This window comes from Schistocerca cancellata, chromosome 10 (genome assembly GCF_023864275.1).
Source record: "Schistocerca cancellata isolate TAMUIC-IGC-003103 chromosome 10, iqSchCanc2.1, whole genome shotgun sequence".
Taxonomy (NCBI): Eukaryota; Metazoa; Arthropoda; class Insecta; order Orthoptera; family Acrididae; genus Schistocerca; species Schistocerca cancellata.
The window spans coordinates 35,995,731-36,020,668 of NC_064635.1; the positions used below are offsets into that span (position 1 = coordinate 35,995,731).

Genomic DNA, 24,938 nt, shown 5'->3' on the forward strand with positions numbered 1-24,938 from the left:
GACGGCGATATGCATGTGGGCAGCATTTGGTTTACTGACGAAGCTTATTTTTACCTGGACGGCTTCGTCAATAAACAGAACTGGCGCATATGGGGAACCGAAAAGCCCCATGTTGCAGTCCCATCGTCCCTGCATCCTCAAAAAGTACTGGTCTGGGCCGCCATTTCTTCCAAAGGAATCATTGGCCCATTTTTCAGATCCGAAACGATTACTGCATCATGCTATCTGGACATTCTTCGTGAATTTGTGGCGGTACAAACTGCCTTAGACGACACTGCGAACACCTCGTGGTTTATGCAAGATGGTGCCCGGCCACATCGCACGGCCGACGTCTTTAATTTCCTGAATGAATATTTCGATGATCGTGTGATTGCTTTGGGCTATCCGAAACATACAGGAGGCGGCGTGGATTGGCCTCCCTATTCGCCAGACATGATCCCCTGTGACTTCTTTCTGTGGGGACACTTGAAAGACCAGGTGTACCGCCAGAATCCAGAAACAATTGAACAGCTGAAGCAGTACATCCCATCTGCATGTGAAGCCATTCCGCCAGACACGTTGTCAAAAGTTTCGAGTAATTTCATTCAGAGACTACGCCATATTATTGCTACGCATGGTGGATATGTGGAAAATATCGTACTATAGAGTTTCCCAGACCGCAGCACCATCTGTTGTTGAAAATTGTAACTACTGTAATTTCGAAAGTTTGTCTGCCTGAAAATGTACTGTTGTCCCAAGCATATTGCAACAAACGGTGTATTTCTATCGCTGCTCGTTTAGTTTTTATTGCTGTTTCAAATATACCGGTCATTTTTGAAACACCCTGTAAAACGAAAGTAATGAATCCGACTTTTTTATACTGTTCTCAATATCGATAGTACACTCATGCTCGTAAATTAAGGATAATTGCAGAATGTGGTGCCACGCAACGTAGCACTACACAAAACTGGCGCTAATAGCATAGGCACATAAGGGAACACACACGACACAGATCTGTAAGTCCACGGTATTGGTGGTAAGTTGAGAAAACCGCCCCCAAAACACATGTACTACAAAACGCCACTGTTTCCTGCGCATGTACCCCGACATCAATATGGGATATGATCACCATGCACACGTACACAGGCCGCACAACGGGTTGGCATACTCTGGATCAGGTGGTCGAGCAGCTGCTGGGATATAGCCTCCCATTCTTGCACCAGTGCCTGTCGGAGCTCCTGAAGTGTCCTAGGGGTTTGAAGACGTGCAGCGATACGTCGACCGAGAGCATCCCAGACGTGCTCGATGGGGTTTAGGTCTGGAGAACAGGCAGGCCACTACATTCGCCTGTTATCTTCTGCTTCAAGGTACTCCTCCACGATGGCAGCTCGGTGGGGCCGTGCGTTATCATCCATCAGGATGAAGGTGGGACCCACTGCATCCCTGAAAAGGTGGACTTACTGGCGCAAAATGACGTCTCGATACACCTGATCTGTTACAGTTCCTCTGTCAAAGACGTGCAGGGGTGTAGGTGCACCAATCATAATCCCACCCCATACCATCAAACCACGGCCTCCATACAGGTCCCTTTCAAGGACACTAAGGGGTTGGTATCTGGTTCTTGGTACACGCCCGATGAAAACCCGGAGAGAATCAATGTTCAGACTATACCTGGACTCGTCCGTGAACATAACCTGGGACCACTGTTCCAATGATCATGTACTGTGTTCTTGACACCAGGCTTTACAGGCTCTCCTGTGACCAGGGGTCAGTGGAATGCTCCTTGCAGGTCTCCGGACGAATAAACCATTTCTGTTCAGTCGTCTGTAGACTGTGTGTCTGGAGACAACTGTTCCAGTGGCTGCGGTAAGATCCGAGCAAGGCTACCTGCAGTACTCCGTGGCCGTCTGCGGCCACTGATGGTGAGATATCGGTCTTCTTGTTGTGTTGTACACTTTGGACGTCCCGTACTGTAGCGGCTGGACACGTTTCGTGTCTGCTGGAATCGTTGCCGTAATCTTGAGATCATACTTTGTGGCACACGGAGGGCCCGTGCTACGACCTGCTGTGTTTGACCAGCCTCCCGTCGCCTTAGTATTCTACCCCTCGTAACGTCATCAAGATGTGTTCTTTGAGCCATTTTCAACACACAGTCACCATTAGAATGTCTGAAAGCGTCTGCACACTTACTCGCTGCACAGTACTCTGACATGCACCAACACACCTCTGCGTATGCGGACTGCTACCAGCGCCACCGTGCGACGACCGCAGGTCAAATGCACAGCCTGCTCGCACCGAAGTGATTTAAACCCGCAAACCGTCCACCAGAGTGTTGTTTCACCATGTATCATCATTATCCTTAATTTATGAGCATGAGTGTCATGCGTACCGCTCAGCCGACTTTGCCCCTTCGCTGACATAAGTTGCAACCGTCTGCCGCTAGAGGGCTCCGAGTTGTAGCGTGTAACATGGCGGTGAGTAACGCAATTACTGGATGTGAGTGTGTGAGAAACAGCATGCTGGTATCGAGTTTATAATCGCAGGAAATGTGCTTCCAATTGAAGCCAATGGAAGAGTAAATCTGTGTACAGTGATGATTGTATTGGCACCAGTAATGTGCTACGTTGGGTTGTTCGTGCTCGTATTAAAGGAAGCGGCGGTGTCACCCTCAACGTGTGTGGCTGAGGCCGGAATGGAAAACCTCCAAAAAAGTTCAAGACCACGCCATCAGCAGGTAAAGTCATGCTCACAGAGTTCTGAGATGAGAGAGATTAGAGATTAATACTAGTTCCATGGATCATGAGTACGATATTTCGTAATGATGTGGAACGAGTAAAATTTTCCAATACAAGACATAATTAAGTTAATTTAACAACATACTTAAGTTAATATAACAACTTTTTCATTTTTTGTGTTTTTTTATTTTTTTTATTTTTTATTTTTTTTATTAATATTTTTTTTAAATTTATATCTAAAAATTCCTCTATGGAGTAGAAGGAGTTGTCATTCAGAAATTCTTTTAATTTCTTCTTAAATACTTGTTGGTTATCTGTCAGACTTTTGATACTATTTGGTAAGTGACCAAAGACTTTAGTACCAGTATAATTCACCCCTTTCTGTGCCAAAGTTAGATTTAATCTTGAATAGTGAAGATCATCCTTTCTCCTAGTATTGTAGTTATGCACACTGCTATTGCTTTTGAATTGGGTTTGGTTGTTAATAACAAATTTCATAATAGAGTATATATACTGAGAAGCTACTGTGAATATCCCTAGATCCTTAAATAAATGTCTGCAGGATGATCTTGGGTGGACTCCAGCTATTATTCTGATTACACGCTTTTGTGCAATAAATACTTTATTCCTCAGTGATGAATTACCCCAAAATATGATGCCGTATGAAAGCAACGAGTGAAAATAGGCGTAGTAAGCTAATTTACTAAGATGTTTATCACCAAAATTTGCAATGACCCTTATTGCATAAGTAGCTGAACTCAAACGTTTCAGCAGATCATCAATGTGTTTCTTCCAATTTAATCTTTCATCAATGGACACACCTAAAAATTTTGAATATTCTACCTTAGCTATCTGCTTCTGATTAAGGTCTATATTTATTAATGGCGTCATACCATTCACTGTACGGAGCTGTATGTACTGTGTCTTATCAAAATTCAGTGAGAGTCCGTTTACAAGGAACCACTTAGTAATTTTCTGAAAGACAGTGTGACAATTTCATCAGTTAAGTCTTGTTTGTCAGGTGTGATGATACTTGTATCATCAGCAAAGAAAACTAACTTTGCCTCTTCATGAATATAGAATGGCAAGTCATTAATATTCACTCCTGGAAATGGAAAAAAGAACACATTGATACCGGTGTGTCAGACCCACCATACTTGCTCCGGACACTGCGAGAGGGCTGTACAAGTAATGATCACACGCACGGCACAGCGGACACACCAGGAACCGCGGTGTTGGCCGTTGAATGGCGCCAGCTGCGCAGCATTTGTGCACCGCCGCCGTCAGTGTCAGCCAGTTTGCCGTGGCATACGGAGCTCCATCGCAGTCTTTAACACTGGTAGCATGCCGCGACAGCGTGGACGTGAACCGTATGTGCAGTTGACGGACTTTGAGCGAGGGCGTATAGTGGGCATGCGGGAAGCCGGGTAGACGTACCGCCGAATTGCTCAACACGTGGGGCGTGAGGTCTCCACAGTACATCGATGTTGTCGCCAGTGGTCGGCGGAAGGTGCACGTGCCCGTCGACCTGGGACCGGACCGCAGCGACGCACGGATGCACGCCAAGACCGTAGGATCCTACGCAGTGCCGTAGGGGACCGCACCGCCACTTCCCAGCAAATTAGGGACACTGTTGCTCCTGGGGTATCGGCGAGGACCATTCGCAACCGTCTCCATGAAGCTGGGCTACGGTCCCGCACACCGTTAGGCCGTCTTCCGCTCACGCCCCAACATCGTGCAGCCCGCCTCCAGTGGTGTCGCGACAGGCGTGAATGGAGGGACGAATGGAGACGTGTCGTCTTCAGCGATGAGAGTCGCTTCTGCCTTGGTGCCAATGATGGTCGTATGCGTGTTTGGCGCCGTGCAGGTGAGCGCCACAATCAGGACTGCATACGACCGAGGCACACAGGGCCAACACCCTGCATCATGGTGTGGGGAGCGATCTCCTACACTGGCCGTACACCACTGGTGATCGTCGAGGGGACACTGAATAGTGCACGGTACATCCAAACCGTCATCGAACCCATCGTTCTACCATTCCTAGACCGGCAAGGGAACTTGCTGTTCCAACAGGACAATGCACGTCCGCATGTATCCCGTGCCACCAAACGTGCTCTAGAAGGTGTAAGTCAACTACCCTGGCCAGCAAGATCTCCGGATCTGTCCCCCATTGAGCATGTTTGGGACTGGATGAAGCGTCGTCTCACGCGGTCTGCACGTCCAGCACGAACGCTGGTCCAAGTGAGGCGCCAGGTGGAAATGGCATGGCAAGCCGTTCCACAGGACTACATCCAGCATCTCTACGATCGTCTCCATGGGAGAATAGCAGCCTGCATTGCTGCGAAAGGTGGATATACACTGTACTAGTGCCGACATTGTGCATGCTCTGTTGCCTGTGTCTATGTGCCTGTGGTTCTGTCAGTGTGATCATGTGATGTATCCGACGCCAGGAATGTGTCAATAAAGTTTCCCCTTCCTGGGACAATGAATTCACGGTGTTCTTATTTCAATTTCCAGGAGTGTATATTAATGGTCAGTGCGAGATGCACTTGGAATTCGTGCTTAAAGGCATCACCATAAGCTCTGCGCGGTATTGCGAGACCCTCAGGAAGCTGGAAGCACGAATTCGAAGAGTGCGCCCACACACGGTGCACACTCTCCTACAGCATGGCGTTACTGGATGATACACGAGTGCCACCACGTCTGCAGGAATCCGACGACTTGGGATCACTGTTGTCGGTTACAGTACATATGATTCTGACTTGGCTCCATCCAATTTTAATCTTTCTCGAACACTTACAGAACACCTTCGAGGAGTTTACGTTGATAATGACGGAGCGCTGCAAGGAGTTGTGAGGCTGCAGCTCCATCATTCTACACCGACGGTATCAACAAACTGGTCTCTCGTCGGGAGAAATGTTCTCGTCGCCAGGGTGACTACATTGGGAAATAAATACACTACTGGCCATTTAAATTGCTACACCAAGAAGAAATGCAGATGATAAACGGGTATTCATTGGACAAATATATTATACTAGAACTCACATGTGATTACATTTTCACGCAATTTGGGTGAATTGACCCGGAACAACCACCTCTGGCCGTAATAACGGCCTTGATACGCCTGGGCCTTGCGTCAAACAGAGCTTGGATGGCGTGTACAGGTACAGCTGCCCATGCAGCTTCAACACGATACCACAGTTCATCAAGAGTAGTGACTGGCGTATTGTGACGAGCCAGTTGCTCGGCCACCATTGACCAGACGTTTTCAATTGGTGAGAGATCTGGAGAATGTGCTGGCCAAGGCAGCAGTCGAACATTTTCTGTATCCAGAAAGGCCCGTACAGGTCCTGCAACATGCGGTCGTGCATTATCTTGCTGAAATGTAGGGTTTCGCAGGGATCGAATGAACGGTAGAGCCACGGGTCGTAACACATTTGAAATGTAACGTCCACTGTTCAAAGTGCCGTCAATGCGAACAAGAGGTGACCGAGACGTGTAACCAATGGCACCCCATACCATCACACCTGGTGATACGGCAGTATGGCGATGACGAATACACGCTTCCAATGTGCGTTCACCACGATGTCGCCGAACACGGATGCGACCATCATGATCCTGTAAACAGAACCTGGATTCATCCGAAAAAATGACGTTTTGCCATTCGTGCACCCAGGTTCGTCGTTGAGTACACCATCGCAGGCGCTCCTGTCTGTGATGCATCGTCAAGGGTAACCGCAGCCGTGGTCCCTGAGCTGATAGTCCATGGTGCTGCAAACGTCGTCGAACTGTTCGTGCAGATGGTTGTTGTCTTGCGAACGTCCCTATCTGTTGACATAGGGATCGAGACGTGGCTGCATGACCCATTACAGCCATGCGGATAAGATGCCTAACATCTCGACTGCTAGTGATACGAGGCCGTTGGGATGCAACACGGCGTTCCGTATTACCCTCCTGAACCCACCGATTCCATATTCTGCTAACAGTCATTGAATCTCGACCAACGCGAGCAGCAATGTCGCGATGCAATAAACCGCAATCGCGATAGTTCACAATCCGACCTTTATCAAAGTCGGAAACGTGATGGTACGCATTTCTCCTCCTTACACGAGGCACCACAACAACGTTTCACCAGGCAACGCCGGTCACCTGCTGTTTGTGTATGAGAAATCGGCTGGAAACTTTCCTCATGTCAGCACGTTGTAGGTGTCGCCACTGGCTCCAACCTTGTTTGAATGCTCTGAAAAGCTAATCATTTGCATATCTCAGCATCTTCTTCCTGACCGTTAAATTTCGCGTCTGTAGCACATCTTCGTGGTGTAGCAATTTTAATGGCCAGTAGTGTATGTAGACAGGGAGAGTAAAGATGTAGAATGTTAATAACGGTTGTTTCACTTCAAAACCTTAGATTTTTGACATAAATTCTGTGACATTACTTTTCAGCACTCCCTCTTATATGGTGGTACCTTGCTAAAATTAAGAATGCTTAATCTGATTAATACAGGCTCGAAGAGTAGGCATACAACTACTACATAGATGAGTGTAACTGACATCTGTCTTTTCAGAAAAGGAAAACGGAGTAATTGTGATAATTATTAAGGGATAAGTTTTGTAGACACAGAGTATAAATCATGATCGAGAGCTGGGTGAAACTCGATGTGGAAAGCTCTGAGATATTTAGTGATTCGTGGAACGTAGACCGAAAAGACAAATAAGACGTCATAGTAGAGGGGGGGGGGGGTATGTTTACCGCAGTTGACAAAAATGTCTTTACTGAGGCCGAATTTTTTGAGTGCATGGCCGCGTCTGTGTCTAGGAGAAATCAAATTGATAGCTGGATGTTTTTACCGACCACCCGATACCGCTAAGACGGTTTCAGAGTCATTGACAGAAAGTCTACCATCAGTACTGCAGGAAGACCCAGATAATACAATATCACTTGGAATGTAGACATCTATGGATTCATTGCAAGGGAGACGGGCAAACAGTGTTGTGGGGTTCTTTTGAATATGTTTTCTGGAAACTGTCTGTAGCAGCAAGTTCGACAGGCTACACGAAATGAAATTACACTCCTGGAAATTGAAATAAGAACACCGTGAATTCATTGTCCCAGGAAGGGGAAACTTTATTGACACATTCCTGGGGTCAGATACATCACATGATCACACTGACAGAACCACAGGCACATAGACCCAGGCAACAGAGCATGCACAATGTCGGCACTAGTACAGTGTATATCCATCTTTCGCAGCAATGCAGGCTGCTATTCTCCCATGGAGACGATCGTAGAGATGCTGGATGTAGTCCTGTGGAACGGCTTGCCATGCCATTTCCACCTGGCGCCTCAGTTGGACCAGCGTTCGTGCTGGACGTGCAGACCGCGTGAGACGACGCTTCATCCAGTCCCAAACATGCTCAATGGGGGACAGATCCGGAGATCTTGCTGGCCAGGGTAGTTGACTTACACATTCTAGAGCACGTTGGGTGGCACGGGATACATGCGGACGTGCATTGTCCTGTTGGAACAGCAAGTTCCCTTGCCGGTCTAGGAATGGTAGAACGATGGGTTCGATGACGGTTTGGATGTACCGTGCACTATTCAGTGTCCCCTCGACGATCACCAGTAGTGTACGGCCAGTGTAGGAGATCGCTCCCCACACCATGATGTCGGGTGTTGGCCCTGTGTGCCACGGTCGTATGCAGTCCTGATTGTGGCGCTCACCTGCACGGCGCCAAACACGCATACGACCATCATTGGCACCAAGGCAGAAGCGACTCTCATCGCTGAAGACGACACGTCTCCATTCGTCCCTCCATTCACGCCTGTCGCGACACCACTGGAGGCGGGCTGCACGATGTTGGGGCGTGAGCGGAAGACGGCCTAACGGTGTGCGTGACCGTAGCCCAGCTTCATGGAGACGGTTGCGATGGTCCTCGCCGATACCCCAGGAGCAACAGTGTCCCTGATTTGCTGGGAAGTGGCGGTGCGGTCCCCTACGGCACTGCGTAGGATCCTACGGTCTTGGCGTGCATCCGTGAGTCGCTGCGGTCCGGTCCCAGGTCGACGGGCACGTGCACCTTCCGCCGACCACTGGCGACAACATCGTTGTACTGTGGAGACCTCACGCCCCACGTGTTGAGCAATTCGGCGGAACGTCCACCCGGCCTCCCGCATGCCCACTATACGCCCTCGCTCAAAGTCCGTCAACTGCACATACGGTTCACGTCCACGCTGTCGCGGCATGCTACCAGTGTTAAAGACTGCGATGGAGCTCCGTATGCCACGGCAAACTGGCTGACACTGACGGCGGCGGTGCACAAATGCTGCGCAGCTAGCGCCATTCGACGGCCAACACCGCGGTTCCTGGTGTGTCCGCTGTGCCGTGCGTGTGATCATTGCTTGTACAGCCCTCTCGCAGTGTCCGGAGCAAGTGTGGTGGGTCTGACACACCGGTGTCAATGTGTTCTTTTTTCCATTTCCAGGAGTGTATTTTTGAACTTGTAGCTACAGACAGGCCGGACCTAATCGGAGGCAGGATATGAACCTGCGACCGTAGCAGCAGTGCGGTTCCGGACTGAAGCGCCCAGAACCGCTCAGAAACAGCGGATAGCTTCCATATTTATGTCCACCAGCAGGTGTCCTGATACTTCTGACAAGACAGTGTAGTGCTACAGGGATATTCATCAGCAAAAATTGAAATAAGGCTGTCTGTAGATTATGTAAACTACAGATCATTGCTAGGACTCACCCTTCCCCATCGTGCCTGCTGCCAGCAGTCCCCAGACGTCTGCCACTGACGACGCTGCCCTCTATGGTGTTACAGTTGCTGCCGGAACACGGTCTCACACCGTCTTGGGATGCACCATCACAGTTACCGTTGCTGCACCCTCGCTGGTTGTTGTTGTCAGTGTGGTTTCCATTGTGTTTGTTGTCTTCACTGGTGGCAACACTGCCACTGTCCAACCTCGCTTCAGTCCCGTTGTTGGCAGCACTGCCATCACTGCCTCTGCTGCCTCCTCCACCGTTGCCATTTAGGCCGTTCCCGTTGGCACTGTTGCCATTATACTTGCTGGCTGAACCGTTGCTTCTTTTCCTCCTGTTCATTTTGTTGTTACCGCCGTTTTCGTTGCCATTCTTTGCACTGCCACGGTTGTTTGCGGATGCCTTCCTCCCATTCTCGGGCTTTGCTCCGTCATCTTTTTCCTTTTCTGAAAGGAAAAAAATTAAATTCGTTATTCATATCCATCAATAATACGACCATAACGTATAGAACACAGCTGAATGATATTTTTAGTGTGTGTATCACTTAGCACATTAGAGTGTAGTCTGAAAAGTTCTTGGCTTCACCCATAGATCACAGCACTAGATGCGTGATATTTTTTCTCAGAGGTACACAATACAGGGTGATTCAAAAAAAATACCACAACTTTAGGAATTTAAAACTCTGCAACGACAAAAGGCAGAGCTAAGCACTATCTGTCGGCGAATTAAGGGAGCTATAAAGTTTCATTTAGTTGTACATTTGTTCGCTTGAGGCGCTGTTGACTAGGCGTCAGTGTCAGTTGATGCTAAGATGGCGACCGCTCAACAGAAAGCTTTTTGTGTTATTGAGTACGGCAGAAGTGAATCGACGAGAATCCGCGGGAAACAACTCAGTATGAACGTGACTCGCCTAAGGTGAACGTTTTCTGTGCCATTTCAGCCAATAAAGTTTTTGGTCCCTTTTCCTTCGAAGGTGCTACTGTAACTGGACTACAGTATCTGCAGGTGTTAGAGAATTGGCTGTTCCCTCAGCTCGAACAAGAAGCACAACAATTCATATTTCAGCAGGATGGAGCGCCACGACATTGGCACTTATCTGTCCGTAACTACCTGAACGTCAACTACCCGAGGCGATGGATCGGCCGCCAGGCAGCCCGTGACAGAGCACTTCATGACTGGCCTCCAAGAAGCCCTGATCTTACCCCCTGCGATTTTTTCTGATGGGAGTATGTTAAGGATATGGTGCTTCGGCCACCTCTCCCAGCCACCATTGATGATTTGAAACTATAAATAACAGCAGCTATCCAAACTGTTACGCCTGATGTGCTACAGAGAGTGTGGGACGAGTTGGAGTATCGGGTTGATTTTGCTCGAGTGTCTGGAGGGGGCCATATTGAACATCTCTGAACTTGTTTTTGAGTGAAAAAAAAACTTTTTTAAATACTCTTTGTAATGATGTATAACAGAAGGTTATATTATGTTTCTTTCATTAAATACACATTTTTAAAGTTGTGGTATTCTTTTTGAATCACCCTGTACTTTCAATAGGCTCTGTGTGAAATTACAAGTCATGACTGTAGGCAGCAGTCGAAACAACACGTGGTGCACGAATTCTCACAACTGCGGAAAATAGTTTAGATAGTTTATTTTGTAACAGATTTTATGCTGAATAGTGTTTTTGTAACAGATTTTATGTTGAACAAAATTCATCCCAGGTTTTGTAAATACGTACACCACAACTTCTACCTTGAAAAAATTAGCTGCAGCATTTAAATGAGAGCGTAAAAGTGTCGAAGATGGTACATACACTCCTGGAAATGGAAAAAAGAACACATTGACACCGGTGTGTCAGACCCACCATACTTGCTCCGGACACTGCGAGAGGGCTGTACAAGCAATGATCACACGCACGGCACAGCGGACACACCAGGAACCGCGGTGTTGGCCGTCGAATGGCGCTAGCTGCGCAGCATTTGTGCACCGCCGCCGTCAGTGTCAGCCAGTTTGCCGTGGCATACGGAGCTCCATCGCAGTCTTTAACACTGGTAGCATGCCGCGACAGCGTGGACGTGAACCGTATGTGCAGTTGACGGACTTTGAGCGAGGGCGTATAGTGGGCATGCGGGAGGCCGGGTGGACGTACCGCCGAATTGCTCAACACGTGGGGCGTGAGGTCTCCACAGTACATCGATGTTGTCGCCAGTGGTCGGCGGAAGGTGCACGTGCCCGTCGACCTGGGACCGGACCGCAGCGACGCACGGATGCACGCCAAGACCGTAGGATCCTACGCAGTGCCGTAGGGGACCGCACCGCCACTTCCCAGCAAATTAGGGACACTGTTGCTCCTGGGGTATCGGCGAGGACCATTCGCAACCGTCTCCATGAAGCTGGGCTACGGTCCCGCACACCGTTAGGCCGTCTTCCGCTCACGCCCCAACATTGTGCAGCCCGCCTCCAGTGGTGTCGCGACAGGCGTGAATGGAGGGACGAATGGAGACGTGTCGTCTTCAGCGATGAGAGTCGCTTCTGCCTTGGTGCCAATGATGGTCGTATGCGTGTTTGGCGCCGTGCAGGTGAGCGCCACTATCAGGACTGCATACGACCGAGGCACACAGGGCCAACACCCGGCATCATGGTGTGGGGAGCGATCTCCTACACTGGCCGTACACCATTGGTGATCGTCTAGGGGACACTGAATAGTGCACGGTACATCCAAACCGTCATCGAACCCATCGTTCTACCATTCCTAGACCGGCAAGGGAACTTGCTGTTCCAACAGGACAATGCACGTCCGCATGTATCCCGTGCCACCCAACGTGCTCTAGAAGGTGTAAGTCAACTACCCTGGCCAGCAAGATCTCCGGGTCTGTCCCCCATTGAGCATGTTTGGGACTGGATGAAGCGTCGTCTCACGCGGTCTGCACGTCCAGCACGAACGCTGGTCCAACTGAGGCGCCAGGTGGAAATGGCATGGCAAGCCGTTCCACAGGACTACATCCAGCATCTCTACGATCGTCTCCACGGGAGAATAGCAGCCTGCATTGCTACGAAAGGTGGATATACACTGTACTAGTGCCGACATTGTGCATGCTCTGTTGCCTGTGTCTATGTGCCTGTGGTTCTGTCAGTGTGATCATGTGATGTATCTGACCCCAGGAATGTGTCAATAAAGTTTCCCCTTCCTGAGACAATGAATTCACGGTGTTCTTATTTCAATTTCCAGGAGTGTATAAAGGACAAGTTTGTGGAAAACATAAAACTGCACTCCCAGTTGTGCGCCATGAAAATTCCCTGCCCTCACCACGCCTGAAGCATCGAAATCATCTCCTATTACAGATTAGATTACATTGGAGTAGATCAGGCGAGATGATAGATTGGGAGAAGGGAATAACAAAACTACGCTTAAATAACAGTCGACTGTAGACTCAATTAGATATGTACACATCGATGAAAAACCGAGCTTATACATTAATAATTCACTTTGCACGACTGAAGAAGGTAATAAGACACTGAAATACACTCCTTGAAATTGAAATAAGAACACCGTGAATTCATTGTCCCAGGAAGGGGAAACTTTATTGACACGTTCCTGGGGTCAGATACATCACATGATCACACTGACAGAACCACAGGCACATAGACACAGGCAACAGAGCATGCACAATGTCGGCACTAGTACAGTGTATATCCACCTTTCGCAGCAATGCAGGCTGCTATTCTCCCATGGAGACGATCGTAGAGATGCTGGATGTAGTCCTGTGGAACGGCTTGCCATGCCATTTCCACCTGGCGCCTCAGTTGGACCAGCGTTCGTGCTGGACGTGCAGACCGCGTGAGACGACGCTTCATCCAGTCCCAAACATGCTCAATGGGGGACAGACCCGGAGATCTTGCTGGCCAGGGTAGTTGACTTACACCTTCTAGAGCACGTTGGGTGGCACGGGATACATGCGGACGTGCATTGTCCTGTTGGAACAGCAAGTTCCCTTGCCGGTCTAGGAATGGTAGAACGATGGGTTCGATGACGGTTTTGATGTACCGTGCACTATTCAGTGTCCCCTCGACGATCACCAGTGGTGTACGGCCAGTGTAGGAGATCGCTCCACACACCATGATGCCGGGTATTGGCCCTGTGTGCCTCGGTCGTATGCAGTCCTGATTGTGGCGCTCACCTGCACGGCGCCAAACACGCATACGACCATCATTGGCACCAAGGCAGAAGCGACTCTCATCGCTGAAGACGACACGTCTCCATTCGTCCCTCCATTCACGCCTGTCGCGACACCACTGGAGGCGGGCTGCACGATGTTGGGGCGTGAGCGAAAGACGGCCTAACGGTGTGCGGGACCGTAGCCCAGCTTCATGGAGACGGTTGCGAATGGTCCTCGCCGATACCCCAGGAGCAACAGTGTCCCTAATTTGCTGGGAAGTGGCGGTGCGGTCCCCTACGGCACTGCGTAGGATCCTACGGTCTTGGCGTGCATCCGTGCGTCGCTGCGGTCCGGTCCCAGGTCGACGGGCACGTGCACCTTCCGCCGACCACTGGCGACAACATCGTTGTACTGTGGAGACCTCACGCCCCACGTGTTGAGCAATTGGGCGGTACGTCCACCCGGCCTCCCGCATGCCCACTCTACGCCCTCGCTCAAAGTCCGTCAACTGCACATACGGTTCACGTCCACGCTGTCGCGGCATGCTACCAGTGTTAAAGACTGCGATGGAGCTCCGTATGCCACGACAAACTGGCTGACACTGACGGCGGCGGTGCACAAATGCTGCGCAGCTAGCGCCATTCGACGGCCAACACCGCGGTTCCTGGTGTGTCCGCTGTGCCGTGCGTGTGATCATTGCTTGTACAGCCCTCTCGCAGTGTCCGGAGCAAGTATGGTGGGTCTGACACACCGGTGTCAATGTGTTCTTTTTTCCATTTCCAGGAGTGTACGTAGGTGTGTTGAAAATTAATGCCAACTGATTTTTTATACTGTTTTCAATATCGGCTGAGATACTGCATGTCATGCATATTACGCGGCCGATTTCCCATTCACTGAAGCAAGTTGTAACCCACGTCCACTACAGGACTGTGAATTGTAGCGTGTAACATTTCAGAGTGTAACGTAACTACACTGATCAGTAAGTTTGCCATCACTGCCTACCTAATAGCTGGTATCTCAACCTATGGTACAGATAATAGCAGCGACACATCACGGCATGGATGCAATGAGGCTTTGATAGATCGCTGGCGGGAGCTGGTATAACATCTGCACACACACACACACACACACACACACACACACACACACACACACCCTTGCACGTCACCTCCCATCGCATTAGAAAATTGCACCGAAATACAGGAAGATCTGCAGCGGATAGGCACTTGGTGCAGGGAGTGGCAACTGATCCTTAACATAGACAAATGTAATGTATTGCGAATACATAGAAAGAAGGATCCTTTACTGTGTGATTATATGATAGCGGATCAAACACTGGCAGCAGTTACTTCTGTAAAATATCTGGGAGTATGCGTACAGAACGATTTGAAGTGGAATGATCATATAAAATTAATTGTTGGCAAGGCGGGTGCCAGGTTGAAATTCATTGGGAGAGTCCTTAGAAAATGTAGTCGATCAGCAAAGGAGGTGGCTTACAAAACACTCGTTCGACCTATACTTGAGTATTGCTCATCGGTGTGGGATCCGTACCAGGTCGAGTTGACGGAGGAGATAGAGAAGATCCAAAGAAGAGCGGCGCGTTTCGTCACAGGGTTATTTGGTAACCGTGATAGCGTTACGGAGATGGTTAGCAAACTCAAGTGGCAGACTCTGCAAGAGAGGCGCTCTGCATCGCGGTGTAGCTTGCTGTCCAGGTTTCGAGAGGGTGCGTTTCTGGATGAGGTATCGAATATATTGCTTCCACCTACTTATACCTCCCGAGGAGATCACGAATGTAAAATTAGAGAGATTCGAGCGCGCACGGAGGCTTTCTGGCAGTCGTTCTTCCCACGAACCATACGCGACTAGAACAGGAAAGGGAGGTAATGACAGTGGCAGGTAAAGTGCCCTTCGCCACACACCGTTGGGTGGCTTGCGGAGTATAAATGTAGATGTAGCTTGTGGTGAAGGAGATATTGGGATTCATGCAAGGCTCTACCACTGCGCCATTGCCGATGAGCACATGCCCATTTCAGTTGCAGATGCCGATTGTTTGATCGAGTTCAAATCTGGCGAGTTGGGGGCCCAGCACATCAATTGGAACTCGTCACTGTGTTACTCGAACCGTTTCATCACACTCCGGGCTTTGTGACATGGCGCATTATCTTGCTGAAAAATGCCAGTGCTGTCGAGAAACGTGATCCTCACAAAGAGGCGTAGGTGATCTGCAACCAGTGTACGATGCACACAGGCCGCCACAGTGCCCTGCACAAGCTCCATTGAACCCATGGATGCCCACTTGAATGTTGCCCAGAGCATATTGCAGCCGCCACCAGCTTCTCTGTCCCGCAGTACAGATCTCAAGAAGCTACCAGCAATAGCATTGTCGACGAGTGGTTAGTAGTTTTAAATTGACACCACTTTTAATGTGTTATTTTAATGCTATTGCTTAATTGGCATATTACTTTCTGACAGCATAGACCGTAAAGTTTCGCTACTTTCCTTGTTGATCAGTAACTAGAGCTTGGAGATAGGAGTGTCACATGTGCATGTTCTTTTAGGTGATGTTGTGGCGCGTGTTTCCGCGTTGCCTCTTATATATCCCCACTTAATTTAAAACAGGTTTGCCACTCATGTAAAAGGAAAGTTTCATTGCGCTGTACGGTTTATATAATAATTTTATATCGCACCTTCCACTCAGTTTTACCACAGTTCTGTACCGACCTGTTGTACTGTTTCTCCTCGGTGGGCTTGGGTTTTTAAAAAAAAATGTAAGCTAAATATTACGATAAATTTTACAAATAATCGACAAGTACGCCAAAGAAGAGGAGATAGAACTACAATGGACATGTTATTCCATGGACTCTTGCGGTTCTATGCATGAACTATCTTGCCTTTGTCTTTCGCTTATTTTATTTGCTTGGATTCGGACCTAAGAGGACGTTCTTGTGTAAAGCTCATCTTGCTGTACCAGCTGATAATGTAAGTTGTACTTAGAACCCGAAAAAAATAATGGTTATTTTGTCAAAAGAATTTTGTATACGTGGTCAATTAATTGATCGTCTAATACCTAGACTGTCTTACGTAGATATGGGCCTTAACAAAGGATTTTCATTGTTAGGCGCCATCTTAGAAAAATCTTTAACATTTTTCAGCCGGTCGGAGTGGCCGAGCGGTTAAAGGCGCTACAGTCTGGAACCGCACGACCGCTACGGTCGCAGGTTCGAATCCTGCCTCGGGCATGGATGTGTGTGATGTCCTTAGGTTAGTTAGGTTTAAGTAGTTCTAAGTTCTAGGGGACTTATGACCACAGCAGTTGAGTCCCATAGTGCTCAGAGCCATTTGAACCATTTTTAACATTTTTCTTTTGGCTCATCTGCGAGACGTGCCGTCTGTTAGGACAATTAACTATTTCAGATCCCACGAGACCGGAGGCAGCTACTAATAATTTAACAATTTTACTTCCAGATTTTCTGTATATAACGAGATAACATTCCAGGCAGAAAAGGTCTGGTCACAGGATTCCAGTTCCATTATAGGATTTCATTTGTAGATGCTACAAATTGAATATTGGGGAATCGAGAAGCAAACCACGATATTGAGTTACGTACTACAGTAGTGTACATCGAACAGACTTGGCAAATATTCTCTGGTGTAATAAGCACACGACTTCTCACGAGCCTAGTGTTGGATAAATAAGAAAAGGACAATTAATTATCGACGAATACGTAACTACCCTGAGAACTGAGCTAGTTTACTGAGTGCTTTAAACACGTCGCGCTAAATTAAACAACATAGTACACTGTTAATAATTTTCCTACATTAGTTACTTCTCTTTTATGCTGAACCATTGCATTAATGTGTGTTTATTTTTTGTATACGTCATGCCTCATATTTTATTTTATTACGAGGGCAGTTCCATAAGTAATGCAACACTTTTTTTTTCTCGGCCAATTTTGGTTGAAAAAACCGGAAATTTCTTGTGGAATATTTTCAAACATTCCCGCTTCGTCTCGGATAGTTTCATTGACTTCCGACAGGTGGCAGCGCTGTACGGAGCTGTTAAAATGGCGTCTGTAACGGATGTGCGTTGCAAACAACGGGCAGTGATCGAGTTTCTTTTGGCGGAAAACCAGGGCATCTCAGATATTCATAGGCGCTTGCAGAATGTCTACGGTGATCTGGCAGTGGACAAAAGCACGGTGAGTCGTTGGGCAAAGCGTGTGTCATCATCGCCGCAAGGTCAAGCAAGACTGTCTGATCTCCCGCGTGCGGGTCGGCCGTGCACAGCTGTGACTCCTGCAATGGCGGAGCGTGCGAACACACTCGTTCGAGATGATCGACGGATCACCATCAAACAACTCAGTGCTCAACTTGACATCTCTGTTGGTAGTGCTGTCACAATTGTTCACCAGTTGGGATATTCAAAGGTTTGTTCCCGCTGGGTCCCTCGTTGTCTAACCGAACACCATAAAGAGCAAAGGAGAACCATCTGTGCGGAATTGCTTGCTCGTCATGTGGCTGAGGGTGACAATTTCTTGTCAAAGATTGTTACAGGCGATGAAACATGGGTTCATCACTTCGAACCTGAAACAAAACGGCAATCAATGGAGTGGCGCCACACCCACTCCCCTACCAAGAAAAAGTTTAAAGCCATACCCTCAGCCGGTGAAGTCACGGTTACAGTCTTCAGGGACGCTGAAGGGGTTATTCTGTTCGATGTCCTTCCCCATGGTCAAACGATCAACTCTGAAGTGTACTGTGCTACTCTTCAGAAATTGAAGAAACGACTTCAGCGTGTTCGTAGGCACAAAAATCTGAACGAACTTCTCCTTCTTCATGACAACGCAAGACCTCACACAAGTCTTCGAACCCGAGAGGAGCTCACAAAACTTCAGTGGACTGTTCTTCCTCGTGCACCCTACAGCCCCGATCTCGCACCGTCGGATTTCCATATGTTTGGCCCAATGAAGGACGCAATCCGGTGGGAGGCACTACGCGGATGATGAAGAAGTTATTGATGCAGTACGACGTTGGCTCCGACATCGACCAGTGGAATGGTACCGTGCAGGCATACAGGCCCTCATTTCAAGGTGGCGTAAGGCCGTAGCATTGAATGGAGATTACGTTGAAAAATAGTGTTGTGTATCTAAAAGATTGGGGAATAACCTGGTGTATTTCAATGCTGAATAAAACAACCCCTGTTTCAGAAAAAAAATGTGTTGCATTACCTATTGAACTGCCCTCGTACATTACACTAATACTCACAAAATAATTTTTTTTTGTTTTATTACATTACACTGTTCAATACGCTCCTTTACTACGCACAATGCACTCTTAACTTATATTGTGTGTTTTTGTATGTAATTTTTTGCTTCTTCTTCATTTCAAATGTAAACCACTAAATTCGAATTGTGAACAGCCGGGCTAGTGGCCCCGTGTTCTTCTCTCCGTCACTAGATGCCAGCACTTTTGCCACTCTGGTTTACCAGTTTTCCTCCTCTTTCACATCCGCTACTCCCTGTTCTGCACTCACAGGCAGCAGACCGCGCCTGGTACACACGGCGCTCGGGGACCACAGCACAGCGTAAGTGTCGCGATACCATTTGCATGTGTTCCCTACCCAGGCAGTTGTCCGTAGTACTGTCTGGTGCCACTTGCGCATTGACATAGGTTTCATAGCACCTAGCCCGACCGGCGCTTTCGAAATGTTTTTTAAAAGTTTATAGAACTTTTTGGAAAAATTTGTTTTTTGTTCTTTATGTATGTTCCGGCGTGTGAAAATTATCTCCCGTCTTTTGCTATTTCGAGTACGACACCTGATGATGGGCTTATAACAGTCCGAAACCGGTCGTGTGAGAATGAAGTACACTACTGGCCATTAAAATTGCTACACCACGAAGACGCAAAATTTAACCCACAGGAAGAAGATGCTATAATATGCAAATGATCAGCTTTTCAGAGCATTCAAACAAGGTTGGCGCCGGTGGCGACACCTACAATGTGCTGACATGAGGACAGTTTCCAACCGATTTCTCATACACAAACAGCAGTTGACCGGCGTTGCCTGGTGAAACGTTGTTGTGATGCCTCGTGTAAGGAAGAGAAATGCGTGGCATCACGTTTCCGACTTTGATAATGGTCGGATTGTGAACTATCGCGATTGCGGTTTCTCGTATCGCGACATTGCTGCTCGCGTTGGTCGAGATCCAATGTCTGTTAGCAGAATATGTAATCGGTGGGTTCAGGAGGGTAATACGGAACGCCGTGTTCGATCCCAACGGCCTCGTATCACTAGCAGTCGAGATGACAGGCATCGTATCCGCATGGCTGTAACAGATCGTGCAGCCACGTCTCGATCCCTGAGTCAACAGATGGGGACGTTTGCAAGACAACAACCATCTGCACGAACAGCTCCACGACGTTTGCAGCACCATGGCCTATCAGCTCGGAGACCATGGCTGCTGTCACCCTTGACGCTGCATCACAGATAGGAGCGCGTGCGATGGTGTACTCAACGACGAACCTGGGTGTGCGAATGGCAAAACGTCATTTTTTCGGATGAATCCAGGTTCTGTTTACAGCATCATGATGGTCGCGTCCGTGTTTGGCGACATCGCGGTGAACGCACATTGGAAGCGCGCATTCATCATCGCCATACTGGCGTATCACCCGGCGTGAAGGTATGGGGTGCCACTGGTTACACGTCTCGGTCACCTCTTGTTCGCACTGAAGGCATTTTGAACAGTGGACGTTACATTTCACATGTGTTACGACCTGTGGCTCTACCCTTCAAAAAATGTTCAAATGTCTGTGAAATCTTATGGGATTTAACTGGTAAAGTCATCAGTCCCTAAGCCGAGGGAGGACTCGAACCTCCGCCGGGACCAGGCCTCTACCCTTCATTCTATCCCTGCGACAGTCTGGAGCGGCGCGACCGCTGCGGTCGCAGGTTCGAATGCTGCCTCGGGCATGGATGTGTGTGATGTCCTTAGTTAGGTTTAAGTAGTTCTAAGTTCTATGGGACTGATGATCTCAGAAGTTAAGTCCCATAGTGCTCAGAGCCATTTGAACCATTTGATTTGATCCCTGCGAAACCCTACACTTCAGCAGGATAATGCATGACCGCATGTTGCAGGTCCTGTAAGGGCCTTTCTGGATACAGAAAATCTTCGACTCCTGCCCTGGCCAGCACATTCTCCAGATCTCTCACCAATTGAAAACGTCTGGTCAATGGTGGCCGAGCAACTGGCTCGTCACAATACGCTAGTTACTACTCTTGATGAACTGTGGTATTGTGTTGAAGCTGCATGGACATCTGTACCTGTACACGCCATCCAAGCTCTGTTTGACTCAATGCCCAGGCGTATCAAGGCCGTTATTAAGGCCAGAGGTGGTTGTTCTGGGTACTGATATCTCAGGATCTATGCAACCAAATTGTGTGAAAATGTAATCACCTGTCAGTTGTAGTATAATATATTTGTGCAATGAATACCTGTTTATCATCTGCATTTCTTCTTGGTGTAGCAATTTTAATGGCTAGTAGTGTAATTTACAATTGAAGCTGTATTTTTTAACTCTGGGTTTCTAAATTTCTCTGTAGTGCCTCGCGAAAAGCGCGTCGTATTATCTCCAGGGATTCCCTACTGAGTTCACGAAGTACCTCTGTAATACATGCATGCCGATCGAACACACCGGTAACACATCTAACAGCAATTGCTCTCACGACTTCCTTTAATCCGACTTGATGGGAATCCCACACACTCGAACAATACTGAAGAATGGGTCGCACTAGTGTTCCGTACGCGGTTACCTTCATAGATGAACCACAATTTCCCGAAATTCTCCGAACAAACCGAAGTCGGCCACTCGCCTTCGTTACTGCCGTACATACGTGCCCGTTCCACCTCATATCGTCAGGCCCAGATACACTCCTGGAAATGGAAAAAAGAACACATTGACACCGGTGTGTCAGACCCACCATACTTGCTCCGGACACTGCGAGAGGGCTGTACAAGCAATGATTACACGCACGGCACAGCGGACACACCAGGAACCGCGGTGTTGGCCGTCGAATGGCGCTAGCTGCGCAGCATTTGTGCACCGCCGCCGTCAGTGTCAGCCAGTTTGCCGTGGCACACGGAGCTCCATTGCAGTCTTTAACAGTGGTAGCATGCCGCGACAGCGTGGACGTGAACCGTATGTGCAGTTGACGGACTTTGAGCGAGGGCGTATAGTGGGCATGCGGGAGGCCGGGTGGACGTACCGCCGAATTGCTCAACACGTGGGGCGTGAGGTCTCCACAGTACATCGATGTTGTCGCCAGTGGTCGGCGGAAGGTGCACGTGCCCGTCGACCTGGGACCGGACCGCTGCGACGCACGGATGCACGCCAAGACCGTAGGATCCTACGCAGTGCCGTAGGGGACCGCACCGCCACTTCCCAGCAAATTAGGGACACTGTTGCTCCTGGGGTATCGGCGAGGACCATTCGCAACCGTCTCCATGAAGCTGGGCTACGGTCCCGCACACCGTTAGGCCGTCTTCCGCTCACGCCCCAACATCGTGCAGCCCGCCTCCAGTGGTGTCGCGACAGGCGTGAATGGAGGGACGAATGGAGACGTGTCGTCTTCAGCGATGAGAGTCGCTTCTGCCTTGGTGCCAATGATGGTCGTATGCGTGTTTGGCGCCGTGCAGGTGAGCGCCACAATCAGGACTGCATACGACCGAGGCACACAGGGCCAACACCCGGCATCATGGTGTGGGGAGCGATCTCCTACACTGGCCGTACACCACTGGTGATCGTCGAGGGGACACTGAATAGTGCACGGTACATTCAAACCGTTATCGAACCCATCGTTCTACCATTCCTAGACCGGCAAGGGAACTTGCTGTTCCAACAGGACAATGCACGTCCGCATGTATCCCGTGCCACCCAACGTGCTCTAGAAGGTGTAAGTCAACTACCCTGGCCAGCAAGATCTCAGGATCTGTCCCCCATTGAGCATGTTTGGGACTGGATGAAGCGTCGTCTCACGCGGTCTGCACGTCCAATACGAACGCTGGTCCAACTGAGGCGCCAGGTGGAAATGGCATGGCAAGCCGTTCCACAGGACTACATCCAGCATCTCTACGATCGTCTCCATGGGAGAATAGCAGCCTGCATTGCTGCGAAAGGTGGATATACACTGTACTAGTGCCGACATTGTGCATGCTCTGTTGCCTGTGTCTATGTGCCTGTGGTTCTGTCAGTGTGATCATGTGATGTATCTGACCCCAGGAATGTGTCAATAAAGTTTCCCCTTCCTGGGACAATGAATTCACGGTGTTCTTATTTCAATTTCCAGGAGTGTATTTAAAAGACTCTACGGTGTCATGCAGCACACTGATATTGCTGTATTCGAACATTACGAAATTCTTTTTCGTTTTGTCTGCATTTTCCAACATTTGGAGCTAGCCGCCACCCATTACACCAACTGGGAGGCTGGACTCAGAATTTATGTACCAGAATTTGTACTGTGAAAACTTGAAATATGTCAACAGAAAATCAACCAGACCAAAACATAAATAAATCAAAGTATTAACTGACGAAAAATATATATTAGCTAAGAAATATGTAAATAACAGTTATGGTGTGTAAGAAAAATGTTAAGAAAAATGTTTTGTAAAATTTATTTAAGTTCTTTGCATATCGATGGTGACAGTGAAATGTCTGCACCGAGCTCTTTGTTGGTGGGAGAGCCCGCGCATTGATACACAGGGACCGCGGCGAGAAGCGCGCAGCATTGTCGACAGAACACTGTTGAGTCAACCTTTGTGCAGTGAAGTTGTGTGTAGACACAGCGGTGTGCCTGTTCTCCACCAGCTATATATTACATGAAGAATACTGTAATTCATATTAACAGAATCTTCCGTCGATTCTTGGTAGAACGACATTGTTGTTGTTGTTGTTGTGGTCTTCAGTCCTGAGACTGGTTTGATGCAGCTCTCCATGCTACTCTATCCTGTGCAATCTTCTTCATCTCCCAGTACCTACTGCAACCTACATCTTTCTGAATCTGCTTAATGTATTCATCTCTTGGTCTCCCCCTACGATTTTTACCCTCCACGCTGCCCTCCAATACTAAATTGGTGATCCCTTGATGCCTCAGAACATGTCCTACCAACCGATCCCTTCTTCTGGTCAAGTTGTGCCAGAAACTTCTCTTCTCCCCAATCCTATTCAATACTTCCTCATTAGTTATGTGATCTACCCATTTAATCTTCAGCATTCTTCTGTAGCACCACATTTCGAAAGCTTCTATTCTCTTCTTGTCCAAACTAGTTATCGTCCATGTTTCACTTCCATACATGGCTACACTCCATACAAATACTTTCAGAAATGACTTCCTGACACTCAAATCTATACTCGATGTTAACAAATTTCTCTTCTTCAGAAACGCTTTCCTTACCATTGCCAGTCTACATTTTATATCCTCTCTACTTCGACCATCATCAGTTATTTTGCTCCCCAAATAGCAAAACTCCTTTACTACTTTAAGTGGCTCATTTCCTAATCTAATACCCTCAACATCACCCGACTTAATTCGACTACATTCCTTTATCCTCGTTTTGCTTTTGTTGATGTTCATCTTATATCCTCCCTTCAAGACACCATCCATTCCCTTCAACTGCTCTTCCAAGTCCTTTGCTGTCTCTGACAGAATTACAATGTCATCGGCGAACCTCAACGTTTTTATTTCTTCTCCATGGATTTTAATACCTACTCCGAATTTTTCTTTTGTTTCCTTTACTGCTTGCTCAATATACAGATTGAATAGCATCGGGGAGAGGCTACAGCCCTGTCTTACTCCCTTCCCAAACACTGCTTCTCTTTCATGCTCCTCGACTCTTATAACTGCCATCTGGTTTCTATACAAATTGTAAATAGCCTTTCGCTCCCTGTATTTTACCCCTGCCACCTTTAGAATTTGAAAGTGAGTATTCCAGTCAACATTGTCAAAAGCTTTCTCTAAGTCTACAAATGCTAGGAACGTAGGTTTGCCTTTCCTTAATCTTTCTTCTAAGATAAGTCGTAAGGTCAGTATTGCCTCACGTGTTCCAGTATTTCTACGGAATCCAAACTGATCTTCCCCGAGGTCGGCTTCTACTAGTTTTTCCATTCGTCTGTAAAGAATTCGTGTTAGTATTTTGCAGCTGTGGCTTATTAAACTGATTGTTCGGTAATTTTCACATCTGTCCACACCTGCTTTCTTTCGGATTGGAATTATTATATTCTTCTTGAAGTCTGAGGGTATTTCGCCTGTTTCAT

At 48.1% G+C, this 24,938-nt stretch overlaps 1 protein-coding gene across 1 annotated transcript in view; it reads right to left on the reverse strand.

The window, feature by feature from the left end:
* Positions 1–14,270, reverse strand: part of LOC126106744 (uncharacterized) — a 34,433-nt gene extending 20,163 nt beyond the window's left edge. Inside the window, exons 1-2 of the mRNA XM_049913118.1 lie at positions 14,147–14,270; positions 9,464–9,923 (exon numbers count right to left, since the gene is read on the reverse strand). Of these exons, the coding sequence (XP_049769075.1) occupies positions 9,464–9,923; positions 14,147–14,270 (584 nt within the window). The remainder of the gene's footprint in view (positions 1–9,463; positions 9,924–14,146) is intronic.
* Positions 14,271–24,938: the final 10,668 nt, after the last annotated feature.